At 41.8% G+C, this 15,452-nt stretch overlaps 1 protein-coding gene across 2 annotated transcripts in view; it reads right to left on the bottom strand.

Moving 5' to 3' along the window:
- Positions 1 to 15,452, bottom strand: part of LOC115202259 (protein FAM13A) — a 78,932-nt gene that overhangs the window by 39,823 nt on the left and 23,657 nt on the right. For both annotated transcript variants that reach the window (XM_029766279.1, XM_029766280.1), the window contains exons 5-8: positions 13,861 to 14,062; positions 10,525 to 10,644; positions 9,383 to 9,469; positions 3,363 to 3,601 (exon numbers count right to left, since the gene is read on the bottom strand). In XM_029766279.1, the coding sequence (XP_029622139.1) occupies positions 3,363 to 3,601; positions 9,383 to 9,469; positions 10,525 to 10,644; positions 13,861 to 14,062 (648 nt within the window). The remainder of the gene's footprint in view (positions 1 to 3,362; positions 3,602 to 9,382; positions 9,470 to 10,524; positions 10,645 to 13,860; positions 14,063 to 15,452) is intronic.

Below are 15,452 nucleotides of genomic sequence, written 5' to 3'. Positions count from 1 at the left end.
AAAATAAAACTTCGTCCATAATGACCATCGTTATGTTTGGAGGAAAAAGGGGGGTGCTTCCAAGCCGAAGAACACCATCCCAACCGTGAAGCACGGGGGTGGCAGCATCATGTTGTGGGGATGCTTTGCTGCAGGAGGGACTGGTGCACTTCACAAATAGATGGCATCATGAGGGTGGAACATTATGTGGATATACTTAAGCAACATCTCAAGACATCAGTCAGGAAGTTAAAGCTTGGTCGCAAATGGGTCTTCCAAATGGACAATGACCCCAAGCATACTTCCAAAGTTGTGGCAAAATGGCTTAAGGACAACAAAGTCAAGGTATTTCAGTGGCCATCACAAAGCCCTGACCTCAATCCTTTAGAAAATTTGTGGGCAGAACTGAAAAAGCTTGTGCGAGCAAGGAGGCCTACAAACCTGATTCAGTTACATCAGCTCTGTCAGGAGGAATGGGCCAAAATTCACCCAACTTATTGTGGGAAGCTTGTGGAAGGCTACCCAAAACATTTGACCCAAGTTAAACAATTTAAAGGCAATGTTACCAAATACTAGTTGAGTGTATGTAAACTTCTGACCCACTGGGAATGTGATAAAAGAAATAAAAGCTGAAATAAATCATTCTCTCTACTATTATTCTGACATTTCACATTCTTAAAATAAAGTGGTGATCCTAACTGACCTAAGACAGGGAATTTCTACTAGGATTAAAAGTCAGGAATTGTGAAAAACTGAGTTTAAATGTATTTGGCTAAGGTGTATGTAAACCTCCGACTTCAACTGTATATAGGAGTATTGGGGGTGTGGCCAGGCACTCCTAATGCATGTTTTCAAAGACCGTTTCAGGCTTTACCTGAAGTTATTTTTAGATGCTGTTATCTTATCTATTTAAAGGCAGTAAAAGATGTAGTATACAAATACTGCAAAGTCCACAACTTCCACATATGCATTTATACTGTATTTGCGTACATGCACAGGTGTGCTTGTGTCCAGATCAACTGCTAGAGAGCTGTACTACACAAGCTGTAACATAACACTGCCTCGTATATCGGTTCAGTTTAGCATCCGTTAGCTTGTTCCTACTATTTTGTTTGCTTAGCAAACATGTTCTATTTGCTCCTGCGAGAAGAGCTCTGCTTTCATTTTCCTGGCTGATACTTAATATTGAATATCTAGTGAGAACATTTATTTCTTACAAGCCCTGTGTCAGAGGTCCTCTTCCAAGTAACACCACACAACATGAGGCCTGTATTCAGCAGTTACCAGTTTCCACTGAGCCATTTATTAAATTGTGAATAAACATTGAATAAATATATATTTGGGCTCTCGAGTGGCACAGCGGTCTAAGGCACTGCATCTCAGTGTTAGAGGCGTCACTACAGACCCTGGTTCGATTCCAGGCTGTATCACAAACGGCCTTGATTGGGAGTCCCATAGGGCGGCGAACAATTGTCCCAGCGTAGTCCGGGTTAGGGTGTGGCCGGGTAGGGTGTGGTCGTCATTGTAAATAAGAATTTGTTCTTAATTGACTTGCCTAGTTAAAGGTTAAAATAAAAAATAAAAAATATATGTATTAGCAATTCCTTTTAAAACAAACTTGATTTTATGCATGCCCAATATGACCAGGCCAATATTTTGTCTTTTCCATTAACAACTACCTGCAGGAAGCTTATTGTTTTATTGATTGATTGATTGAGTAAGCCCTCCACAGACAAAAGCTTCATCTTAAATCATTGCGACTGCATGCCATGCACTGAGGACAAGGCTATCTTGTTTACGAGCAACTGAACACTGGATGTGCTAGCTAGCGCTAGGCTAATGCTAACATCAACCCTAAGGAGGCCTCAACAACCAACCAACACAGCTGTACACGTTATTTTGTAGACATGCTATTCCCAGACTGGGAACACTTGATCCGGACAGGGTCCAGTTTCAGCCAACTTATAATAAATATGTTTAGATGCCATTGGGATGTCACAGGAGCCTTGCGACCAAGATCGTCTCCCGGCTTTTTAGATCCCAAATGGCAGCTGGCTGTTCTGAGTTCTGCACAATCACCCTACAATGATGGGAACGTCTCACCAACGCAAACAGTGGTCATAAGATATTTACAACTAGTCTCTCGTACTGTGTTATTACACAGGGTTACTAGTATGTACCTCTAAACTCAACTCATACTGTACTATTACAAACTGAAAATAATAATAATAACTATTTCTATAGCGCTTTTCAATACAAGTAACAAAGTGTTTCTCATCATAAAATAAAAGTACTAAAAAAGAAACAAAGACAGGAGGAAGGAGAACAAAACAAGACAGCTAATTTGAATCACACATTCAAATCATACATTAAAAGCATCTTCATAAAATTGTGTCTTCAGCAGGGATTTAAAAAGAGACACTGAATCTGCAAGCTTGGTCTCCTCTGGCAGACCCTTCCAAAGCCTAGGGGCCCTAATGGAAAATGTTTGGTCTCCTTTTGTTTTCAACCTAGACTTTGGAATGGTCAACATGTCCCCGCCTGAGGATCTCAGGCTGCGTCCTGGCTCATATGGAGATAAAAGATCAGAGATATAGGACGGGGCTAAACCAAGCCGTAAACATGATTGCTAGAATCTGGGTTCTAGCAAGGCAGGGGCCAAATAAAATAACCTCGGATTTCTTCTCATTGAGCTGGAGAAAATTTTCAGACATCCAACATTTGATGTAATAGTGCATGTATGTATTATAATAACGTGTAACTCAATGTTTACTAGAATGTTTGTGCTTGGTTATCATATAACCTATGACCCCCACAAATGATAATCATAAAGGTTTGTTTTTAAGATCGTTGAAGATAGATTGATACACTTTTAAGTGACTCCCATAAAATCATATAAGTTGTGTTAGCAAACTAGGCTATACTTCAGAAGTCTTGGCTGACAACCAGGACCTGCAAGCTGTGTTTCTTCTCTGTTATGAGGCAAGCTTTAATTATTCAGGGAAGAGGTGCTACATGGACTACTGAACCACAATAGCATATGCACTGGAACACAGAGGTAAAAGTACTAAAGAGTTTTTTGTTTTATTATAAAAAAAATAAGTGTTTTACATACATTTTCCTGCATTTTTTTCTGCATTTGTAGCATTTTATTATGCATTTAATAAAAATAATCAGCTACCTAATATAACCTCTTTCCATTGACAGCGTGCCTCACCCCACTCTCTTAATAAGGTTTCACATTCGTGGAATTTTTTAAATCCCAGACATCCTATTGTGCTCCTGAATGGATACAAACATCATGAACTACTAAAGACTACCTGTTTGTAACTTTCCACCATACAGCCCCAAAATAACGGTCTGTAACTACACTACACACTGACCTGTTCAGGATCTCCATGGTCTTGACCGTGTTGACGTCCCAGGCGTCCGTGGCTGGTCCCTGAGGGTCCTGTGGGGAACCTGGTGGGGTCAGCTCCATCCTCTCGGGGCTGGGGCTCCTCACCTCCGGGGCCAGGGGAACGGGTAGGACCAGGGGCCTCACATAGGGCAGCCCAGGAGAGAGACTGGGAAGGGGCACGGCTTGGAGCACCGTCGCTGTCTCACGCTTTACTTTCCTCACCTGTGGAAAGAGACAAGGAGAATGAAGGACGGGTGAGGTGGGCGAATTCCCTGTAATACCAGAGCCCCGTGTGTAAAGCCAGAGATGTAAACGATACCTGCCTCAGCATACTGTCACAGGGGAAATCAGATCAGCTGTGCTGACCTTTAGTTGGGTTACTACAGAATAAAACATGCATTGGAGGATAGGCTATGTACAGTAGAGACATGGAGGTTGGCTAATAAAATAACAAATGAAGGGGGAAGGTTAGCCTTAAACTGGGTTGTATTCATTTGGGCACACCATAACAAAACATTTAAAAAACATTTGGTGTTCAATGCAAATCGCTTATTGGAAAAGTTTAGATTGTAAGTACCCATTTTGGCCTGTTTGATTCTGTTTTATGCCTAGTGAATATCACCCTGTGGAAATGAAAAGGGTTAAACTCCTCTTTCTCTTACCGTGCTGACTCCTAGGGGGTATAGCTGGCGGTAGCCTGTCGTATCTACGGTGTACCTAAAGCACCTCATCCGTACCACTGCTATGTCACACCGCCCTTTCTTCATGTCGATGGTGTGTGCACCACTAGGCTATACCGTTTCAGTTCTACAGAGGTGCGCTAGCTACATCTAATGCATTTAACTGAGAGGCGTGTATTTGGGGGCAAGAGAAAAGTGTGAATGAGAAACGTAAACTTATTCAAATGTTAGCAGTCCACTGTTTTGTAAGCCTAATGGGTCTGAAGCCTACAGCTCAACTATTGATCAAAGGCACAATAACCAATCCCGACAGGGTTTGGCTCTGGACAAAAGCCATTGCTAAACCATTTAATGATGAGGAATGGAAGCACTTTATCAGTGAGCCACATTTATCAATGGAACATCCAGTCAGGGCTGGAATCGTTGGTTTTTTCTGTTACTAGGAGAGCCATGGAAAAGGTCTAGTAGTTGATGTTTTTCCGTTACAGAACAGTTTGAAAAGCTTCTAAGCCTAAGGGACTCGATTTTGCACTTCGACGACAGATGTCAGGAGTTAAGTGACGTATTTGGCTTAATGTGGGGGGCGGTGCATCCAGAACGGCAGAGGGTGAAGGGGGGGGGGGGTTGACCCCTCCACTGCTAGAAACACGACTTCCAATCTCTTAAAGCACCTGCAAAGGCAACACAACCAACACACAACTCATAGCGAAAGACCCCCTGAGACCTGACCACTGCTGCTGAAGATGACTGTAGGCCTACCTCAACCAAGGCTTGATTTTTATGTATACTTGTGTTTGTGTATAGGCCAACGTAACGTTGACATTGTTTACACTGAGTGAGGATACACAACGTTTTGGGGTGTAATGCAAAAGCAATATACCGAGTATTATAAACTGAGTGGTTCGAGCACTGAATGCTGATTGGCTGACAGCATTTATTTTTACTACTCTAATTACGTTGGTAACCAGTTTATAATAGCAATAAGGCACCTCGAAGGTTTGTGGTATATGGCCAATATACCACGGCTAAGGGCTGTGTCCAGGCACTCCGCGTTGTGTCATGCATAAGAACAGCCCTTAGCCATGGTATATTGGCCATATAACACACCTCATCTAACTAATGACTTTTTCCAGGGAGTAATAAGTAATTTGTTATTGTTGAAAGAAGTAACGAGTAACAGTGAATATATGACTTATTTTTTTCTAATTACCCCAACACTGGTGATGTCAGGAAGTGGCTGATCAGGAGAACTATGGGTAAATAAACGCCATTCTGTCACCAAGAAAGACAAACTGCCAGTATGACAATGTGTTAATGTCAGACTTTAGGCTAACAGTTTATTATTGTCCAATTGACCAAAGAGGAGGTGACCTCATTTGAAAACAATGGCTTAACAATTACAAGTTGGATCAAAAATCCAAAACACACCAAATTGGCCAAAAGAAATACCAACAATCTGTGATTTGACAACCACCTGTGAAAACACGGCTTCTAAATCACCAAAACTACCTTTAGTTGTAGAGGCAGAGGCAGCGGCGTTGACAGACCAGTTGTCTAACCTCTTTTGTGGGAATGAGAGACATACCTATTAATGTGTTGTAGGCCCTGTGAAGAACAACACCCACTTGGCTGAGACTCTCATCACAACACAATGATCCAAAAACACAAGCTATTGTTTATAGCAGCAGAAACACTTTCACATAAATACCGGAAAAGGAGTGACATTAAAATTCCAATACCGCTGTTACCATAACAACATAATGTTTGCTTACATTTTGAAATGTAAATATAAATAAGAGCACAAGCAAAATAGACTACAGCAGTTGAATGATAATGTCACCATGGATTTTTTTTTAGCTGAGAAAGTCCCAGCTAAAATGGGGAAAGTGACTTGAACTCACTACAGGAGTGTTCACTGTGTTGGGTAACGTGGCACATACAACAACAGGTGAACAGGTTCAGATATACTACATCATAAACATATTTAGGGCCCTCTGACCGATGGTGCCAATTACTCATCTCACATTTCCCAACACTAGACCAGAGCCTCGACAGATAAGCTGGATTTACAGCCAGCCAGGCTCTACAGCCAGCCAGACTCTACATACAGCCAGACTCTACATACAGCCAGACTCTACATACAGCCAGACTCTACATACAGCCAGGCTCTACATACAGCCAGGCTCTACATACAGCCAGGCTCTACATACAGCCAGGCTCTACAGCCAGCCAGACTCTACATACAGCCAGGCTCTACATACAGCCAGGCTCTACATACAGCCAGACTCTACATACAGCCAGGCTCTACAGCCAGCCAGGCTCTACAGCCAGCCAGGCTCTACAGCCAGCCAGACTCTACATACAGCCAGACTCTACATACAGCCAGACTCTACATACAGCCAGACTCTACATACAGCCAGACTCTACATACAGCCAGGCTCTACAGCCAGCCAGACTCTACATACAGCCAGACTCTACATACAGCCAGACTCTACATACAGCCAGACTCTACATACAGCCAGACTCTACATACAGCCAGACTCTACAGAAATATAAATACATCTAAACTGAGCCTAATTTATGCAAAATGGAAACACTAAGATTCGATTAATCGATTCCATACGTCACAGCCCCTCTCAGTTGCACACGACAGATTTATATAGACATGCCAAACTACAGTGTCACACTAATGCCCCAAATGTGTGTGTGTGTGTGAGTGTGTGCTTACTGCAAAATACATACATCTGAATAACTCTCAGCAGAAGAACCGTACCAATGGCTTTTCAACTATAGTTCCCCCTCCCACCATAAAGTCAAATTACCAGTGGCAACCCAGCTAGCTAACTTATCTACACGCCATATCTTTGTTAGGTTATACATTTAAACAAGACCGTCATCCAAGGCCATCATGGGTAAATATCCCTGTTAAGCATGCATTGATTTTATTAGGCTGCAGATTAAATTACACTATACTGTATATGGCTACAAAACTATAACTAAAACTGATCATTTATAAGAAAGATGTTTATAAAGGAACCCCATGGTGAATTACAGGATATGACTGTATTTATTATGTAGTGGGGAGTCATGCGCTTTATGTGACTGCATCAACATTAAATGAAAGGTAAATTCCCTTCATTTTCCATCAACATGAAATTAAAGGGGAGTTCCCTTCATTTTTCAGTTCCCACCATTCTAAATGCCCTTGAATTGTTATATTTACTGTTATCATTTGAATTACAATTGATATTAACACGTTTGTTTTATCCAGGGCCATATTATTTCAAAGGTCAACTGGCGTTCTAACATTTCCTGGAACGCTATCAAAGCTAACTTCACTGAAATGGCTCAAAATCTAATGAACAAGCAAGCAAAACCAACGTGTTTGTCAACAACAATATTACCAAGGAGCAACAACAATGTAGTACGCTAGATTAGATCATGCTAGCGATGCTAAATATGAGCCTAATGCACAGGCTCAGTGATTTTACTGACTCATTTAACATGACATTTTAGTCATTTAGCAGATGCTCTTATCCAGAGCAACTTACAGTAGTGCGTGCATACATTTTCATCCTTTTTTCCATACTGGTCCCCTTGGGAATCGAACCCACTACCCTGGCGTTGCAAGTGCCATGCTCTACCAACTGAGCAACATGGGTCCTGGGGACTCTGCCAGGGATACGCCAACAAAAAACGTCCCTCATCAGCAATAACTTATTTTTCATCACACCATGCTACGCTAATCCCATTGTTAGCTCAATCAGCATTTCTCAATCTCTTCTCTGGCTTCTGTCTGGATATTAAAGAATATCCTATGGGCTAACTCTGCTAATTCTTTTATAGCCTTAGACAAACAATACATTCAGCTAGTGTATGTAGGTCTATGAGTCACAACAATAGAATTGGAATTTTATTCCATTCTAAGTCAAGGGTTACAACTTTATGAAATATCTAAGAACGGAAGTCGGTTGGTGAAGGCTATTCGGCTGTCTGCATCATAATGCCACAGGGAGGGCATATAGCCTGCGTAGCTCCTGTGTGTCATTGTGAATTAGCTTGATTGTTGTTGTGTTGTGGCTCGTCTGGCTTCCTCTCACTGATTTACCTTATCAAATCAAGTCATGTGAGCGAGTGGCTTGATCAGAGCCATCACTATCAGAAGCCCACGACCAGGGCCGGCTCCAGGCATAAGCGTTCGCTTAGGGGCCCGGACTTTACAAAAATGAGTCGGGGTCTCAACTTACTGTTGAGAGTTAGAATACGCGAGGTGCAAGTTTGAAATTTGGTTGTGGATCAGCAGTTTTTCTCTTGTTTTGTCAGTCACTGACAGTCAATCAGCTAACAATTTTTAGATTGTTAAGTTAGTCTAGTCAGTTATCTAAACTTGTAGTAATCGTGGCCGAATACCGACCGGGCACGCAGAGCCCCCATTGATTTTGTTTGTCACTCTCACTCACATCACAAGTCATGGCAAAATGATTACAACTGCAGAACACTTGCTTTAAAACTGCAGCATTTTCTCTACACTCCATGGCAAAATGAATAGGAAATATACTTTAAAATGTATGCTTTTCTTTCCACCGTCAGGAGGGGGCCCACTAAAATGGTTTGCCCGCCTGGTGGCGGGAGGGGCAACCAAATCTTGCTTCGGCCCCCCAAAATGCTAGAGCCAGCCTTGCCCACGACTGACCCTTGATGAGTATAATACAAAACAGAATCAATGAGTTAGCCTGCTAACTTGCCTAAATATTCTGAAATAACAGGTATTTCTTTTTTAAAGATAAACTTGAAATGGGCATAGTCTAATTGGCTCAATAACCAAAAACACATCTAAGTTGAACTTTCTAAATGCACCAGAAAATCAATTGTTATTTCTGATTGTTTATCAAAGTCATCAAACTGTGCATGTGCACAGCGCGCGTACATGCGTATGTGTGTGTGTGTGTGTGTGTTTTTGTGTGTGTGTTTAGGGGAGATGCAAATACAGCCACAACAACATTGACAACATTAGGTAGTTTGTGGCATCAGGGCCCGTATCCACACAGCCTTTCAGAGTATGAGTGAAGTTTTTAGCTCATAATGAATAAGACTATATGGACAGATGGGGATCTGATCCTAGATCAGCAATCCTACTCTGAACCAGAGCTAACCCACCATATATCAGATATAATCGATAACACGTGTCTGTGTTGCCATGGTTACGGTGCAATTATAAGGATTGGATGTCTATTGTAGGATAGTGCAATCTTAAGGCAATCAAATAAACATTGTTAATGTTATTCAGAGAGAACAAGTCAATATTTGGATGTATTCACTGTACCTTCTTTTTCCTTGGAGTTATGATTGGATTTTCATTGGATAGTTCTTTTGACGACTTCGTGTTATCTGGTGGACTATTGGAAGCAGCCTGGAAACATAGAGGAGGAATGACAAAGTACATATCATATAGTTCATATAACATGATGTATTTTTCTGTCAATAACTTACGACCGTTTATGCATGAAGGCATATCACAGTGCATGTGACTGACGGGGCATATTAATACATGGGCTACTAACAATATAACTAGGGTTTGGGATTAGCCCAATTGCTCAAATGCAATATGACTTTGTGAATATAGGATGATTGCTGCAATAAACAGCTATGAGTGATCACTGTATCAGTCATTTCAACATATACTACATTGGATACCATATCTGTAGTGTCCCCACATGTTGACCTGGAGTAGCATGTATCACAGCTGAAACTATCACTATGAAAATATGATGCAGGGACTTGCACATGCATGTATAGGTGTGACGAAATATGTTTATTTTTACGTTTCAAAACCATGTCTAATTGACTATGTCATGTGACCATATTGTTGGTATTAAAAGTACCATGTTGGGGATTTCTTAGTTAAAAGTACTCTGTTAGGGGAATTCCACACTGTTGGAGAATTCTTAGTTAAAAGTACTCTGTTAGGGGAATTCTACACTGTTGGAGAATTCTTATTTAAAAGTACTCTGTTAGGGGAATTCTACACTGTTGGGGAATTCTAAGAGTCGTAGTTCGTGTAGGTTAACACTGAGAATCCTACATGTGTACATTGGGCATAGGGAGACAGCCTGCATTCTCATCCTGACTCAAACACATACCTAAACCAGTGGAGGCTGCTGAGGGGAGAACAGCTCATAATAATGGCTGGAACGGAGCCAATGGAATGGCATCAAACCATTCCACTTATTCCGCTCCAGCCATTACCACCAGCCCGTCCTCCCAAATTAAGGTGCCACCAACCTCCTGTGACCTAAACATTGTGTTCCATGGCAGGTGCACACACGCAAACTAAAACAAGTATGCACTAGGCAGGCAGCACGTACCCCTCATACAGATACCTAAGCATTGTATTCCATGGCAGGGGCACACAAAACACACGCAACACACACAAAACACAACACACACACACACACACACACACACCTTTTTCTTTCTGGGAACTGGAATAGGTGTCTTTTGAGTGTGTGTGGGAGTGCTTGGTGTGGTTCCGGGTGTTTTCGGTGACTCAGTATCTGTCCTATTCACCGGGGTCTCCTTGGCTTCCTGGGAAAAAGACAACAACAAAAAAGTCTCACACACAATCCACCCATTGACCACTATAGAGCGGCAGGTCCAGTGAAGCAGCGTGAGTTACTGTAGGCTTTTATTCCTTTTTTATTGAAGGTACACCATTGCCTCATCTAAATGGTGTGAAATATCATGCCAGCTAAACATTCCAGAACAGACTTTAGATGAACATTTCTGTTGGGGCCAAGGGTAGGAATTGGAGAGTGAAAATCATTTGACAATGTAAAAATGTCTTCTGACTTAAATTCCCAATGATTTTGCAGTGATGAGTTCCCAGGGTGATTAACAAGTCTCATAGCAGTGTGTGTTCTACCTCCCTCACAACAGTGTGTTCTACCTCCCTCACAACAGTGTGTTCTACCTCCCTCACAACAGTGTGTTCTACCTCCCTCACAACAGTGTGTTCTACCTCCCTCACAACAGTGTGTTCTACCTCCCTCACAACAGTGTGTTCTACCTCCCTCAGAACAGTGTCCAGAACAGATGAGACAGGTCAAATGTGCTGTGCTGCCTGACCCTAACCTCTAACCCCAACCCCTCCACCCAAACACCCCCATGGTCAACTCACGCCCCCCTCTTTCTTACAGTAAGAGGACAGGAGCACCTGTATCCATGGCTACGTGCGGAGAAAAGCAACGAGGGGCATGTGGGAGGTCAATGATAAAAAAGCAGCCTCAGGAGGTGTAGCCCTGCATGTAAGGAGATCCCAATAGGAGCTGGTCAGGTGGAGGGATATCACACAGGTCAGCAGCCAACTGGGGTCTCGGGTGTTGTGAGGCCCCTAAGGCTCCCCGAGGCCCCTGGCTGCTACAGACATTTACAGCACTTAACAGAACTAGAGATATCTTCACGTGAGGCCACCACACACACACACACACACACACATGCAATGATAAATACACTCAGCACTTCCTTTGAGGGCTGACTGACCAAATTACCACTTTGTCCTTTATGTAGAAAGTGATTGAGAATCTCAAAATGGAACTCATGATAAAGTGCTACTTCATGGAATTAAGGTATGTTTGAGACATACTCTTAAAATTAAGCATTTATGAAGTCATGTACAGTACGTCTGGGGTAACAGCGTTAGTCGAGTAACCAGACCCTTGTACTGTACCAGTCAAAAGTTTGGACATAACTACTCATTCAAGGGTTTTTCTTTATTTTTACTATTTTCTACATTGTAGAATAATAGTGAAGACATCAAAACTATGAAATAGCACATATGGAATCACATAGTAACTAAAAAAGTGTTAAACAAATCAAAATATATTATATTTGAGATTCTTCAAAGTAGCCACCCTTTGCCTTGATAACAGCGTTGCATTCTCCCAGCCAGCTTCACATGGTAGTCACCTGGAATGCATTTCAATTAACAGGTGTGCCTTGTTAAAAGTTAATCTGTGGAATTTCTTTCCTTCTTAATGCGTTTGAGCCAGTCAGTTGTGTTGTGACAAGGTAGGGGTGGTATGCAGAAGATAGTCCTATTTGGTAAAAGACCAAGTCCATATTATGGCAAGAACAGCTCAAATAAGCAAAGAGAAATAAGTGGCGCAGTGGTCGTCATTACTTTAAGACATGAAGGTCAGTCAATCCAGAAAATTTCAAGAACTTTTAAAGTTTCTTCAAGTGCAGTCGCAAAAACCATCAAGCGCTATGATGAAACTGGCTCTCATGAGGACCGCCACAGGAAAGGAAGACCCAGAATTACCTCTGCTGCAGAGGAACAGTTCATTAAAGTTTACAGCACCTCAGATTGCAGCCCAAATAAATGCTTCAGAGTTCAAGTAACAGACACATCTCAACATCAACTGTTCAGAGGAGACTGCGTGAATCAGGCCTTCATGGTCAAATTGCTGCAAAGAAACCACTACTAAAGGACACCAATAATAAGAAGAGACTTGCTTGGGCCAAGAAACACGAGCAATGGACATTAGACCAGTGGAAATCTGTCCTTTGGTCTGACGAGTTCAAATTTGATTTTTGGTTCCAACCACCGTGTCTTTGTGAGACGCAGAGTAGGTGAACGGCTGATCTCCACATGTGTGGTTCCCATCGTGAAGAATGGAGGAGGTGTGATGGTGTGGGGGTGCTCTGCTGGTGACACTGTCTGTGATTTATTTAGAATTCAAGGCACACTTAACCATCATGGCTACCACAGCATTCTGCAGTGATACGCCATCCCATCTGGTTTGACCTGGCCTCCGCAATCAACCGACCTCAACCCAATTGAGATGGTTGGGGATGAGTTGGACTGCAGAGTGAAGGAAAACAAGTGCTCAGCATATGTGAAGCCAACAAGTGCTCAGCATATGTGGGAACTACTTCAAGACTGTTGGAAAAGCATTCCAGATGAAGCTGGTTGAGAGAATGCCAAGGGTGTGCAAAGCAGTCATCAAGGCAAAGGATGGCTACTTTGAAGAATCTAAAATATATTTTGATTTGTTTAACACTTATTTGGTTACTACATGATTCATATGTGTTATTTCATAGTTTTCATGTCTTCACTATTATTCTACAATGTAGAAAATAGTACAAATAAAGAAAAACCCTTGAATGAGTAGGTGTGTCCAAACTTTGACTGGTACTCTAGTTAAAAATGGCATTAGGGGTATTCTGTAACAGGTCAAAATCACCAGCGGCCTTTTCTATACAGACTAATATTGTCCCTTTCTGACACTAAGGGCCCAGGCCCAAGTCAGGAATGACAATTGGGAAATAATTCTATTTTTAAATCCTTAAAGTTTTGTGAAAATTCCCCAAAAATAATGGATTCTTAAAGCAGGTAAATAAATATATTTTACAGCTTGTGCCTGTATGTGTATTCCCATTATATGTGATTTTCTTCTCCTCAACTTTCTCTTCTCCTCAAACGCGTGAGACACATCAAAGGGTAGTCTAGACTCATTAAATATGGACCGATAGCAAGAACAGAACATCAAAACAAAGATGTTGCCTTGGAAGAGTCGTGACTGAGATTGCGTCAAGCCAAATCAATTCAAAGACGGGTATAACATCACTCGCAGGCAAACCAAATGTACCCCCCAAATACATTCCGAAATGGCACCCTATGCCCTACATAGTGCACTACTTTTGACCAGAGCACACATAGGGAATAGATAGGGAAGACCAAACCAGCCCAGATCAGTATGAACATTTGTATAAAATACATGTAAAATACCAGTAACTCACTTTAACAATGATGATGTTAGAGGGTAGAGATTCCTGTATGTGTTCTCCTCTGTCTCCATCTCTATGGAAGACACAGTGCTCTTCTTTATGGTCGTCATCTTGGTAGTTGTTGTTGAATATTCTGCTGTAGTTCTGGATCAGCTTTGCCATGATCTTATTACAGATGTTCTGCTCCTGGATCCCATCGAACCCAGAGGACACACTGGTGACAGAGACAGACAGAGAAGATTAGAGATGGCATATAATGATACACATTGTTATTACCATAAGTACAATATTGTAGCAACATTGACAAAAGGATTGGACCTCTTGGCGTGGTAGTTTAGCCAGAGACAGAAGAGGAAGTGAGACACCCCACTCACTGTTTTTTTCTGGTTCAATGAAAGTCAATGAACTAAGTAGACTAGACCCAGCTGCTATTGCATTGGTTTCTATGGGAGAGACGCCCAGTTAAGTAGACCGAAACTGACCATTATTTTCCAATGTGTGACGACCCTCCCACTCTGTCTGCCGTATTTTCTCTCTTTGCTCTTGTTTCCTTATCAGGATGCCAGTGGGCGGAGTTGGAAGGGTCGTCAGCTAGATGGGAAACACCTGGGCTCGGGTGTGTCCCAGGATAAAGGCACCTCTTCCACAGTCATTGGGGAGACTCTCTCCATGCAGACACCTTGTTGTTTTTGGTTGTGGTAGTTTTGTGGCTGTTTGCTTTGGCAACCTTCATTATTACATTTATGCATGCAAGCACTCACTTACGCTACTGAATACACACACCATTGCTAATTACTTAGTTTACTTTAGTTAATAAATATATATTTTGATACTCCTTGTCTCCACGTTGTCTCCCTTTTGTTGTGAACTCTGAGCCGGTTCGTAACAAATGGTAAACGACCTGAGTAAATTTTCTTCATTTATCCACCATCTTTAGTTTAGCTACAGTGCCTTGCAAAAGTATTCATCCACTTTGACGTTTTTTCTATTTTGTTGCATTACAACATGTAATTTAAATAGATTTTTATTTGGATTTCATGTAATGGACATACACAAAATAGTCAAAATTGGTGAAGTGAAATGAAAAAAATAACTTGTTTAAAAAATGTTGTTGTTTTTTAATTGAAAAAGGAAAAGTGGTGCCAGCATATGTATTCACCCCCTTTGCTATGCAGCCCCTAAATAGGATCTGGTGCAACCAGTTACCTTCAGAAGTCACATAATTAGTTAAATAAAGTCCCCCTGTGTGCAATCTAAGTGTCACACGATCTGTCACATGATCTCAGTATATATACACGCCTGTTCTGAAAGGCCCCAGAGTCTTTCAAACCAAGGAACTCTCCAAACAGGTAAGGGACAAAGATGCAGAGAAGTACAGATCAGGGTTGTGTTATAAAAAAATATCAGAAACTTTGAACATCCCACAGAGCCATTAAATCCAATATAAAAAAAATGGAAAGAATATGGCACCACAACAAACCTGCCAAGAGAGGGCCACCCACTAAACTCATGGAACAGGCAAGGAGGGCATTAATCAGAGGCAACAAAGAGACCAAAGATAACCCTGAAGGAGCTGCAAAGCTGCACAGCGGAGATTGGAGTAT

The sequence above is a fragment of the Salmo trutta genome, chromosome 11 (genome assembly GCF_901001165.1).
Source record: "Salmo trutta chromosome 11, fSalTru1.1, whole genome shotgun sequence".
Classification (NCBI taxonomy): domain Eukaryota; kingdom Metazoa; phylum Chordata; class Actinopteri; order Salmoniformes; family Salmonidae; genus Salmo; species Salmo trutta.
This window is presented reverse-complemented; position numbering and strand designations above follow the sequence as displayed.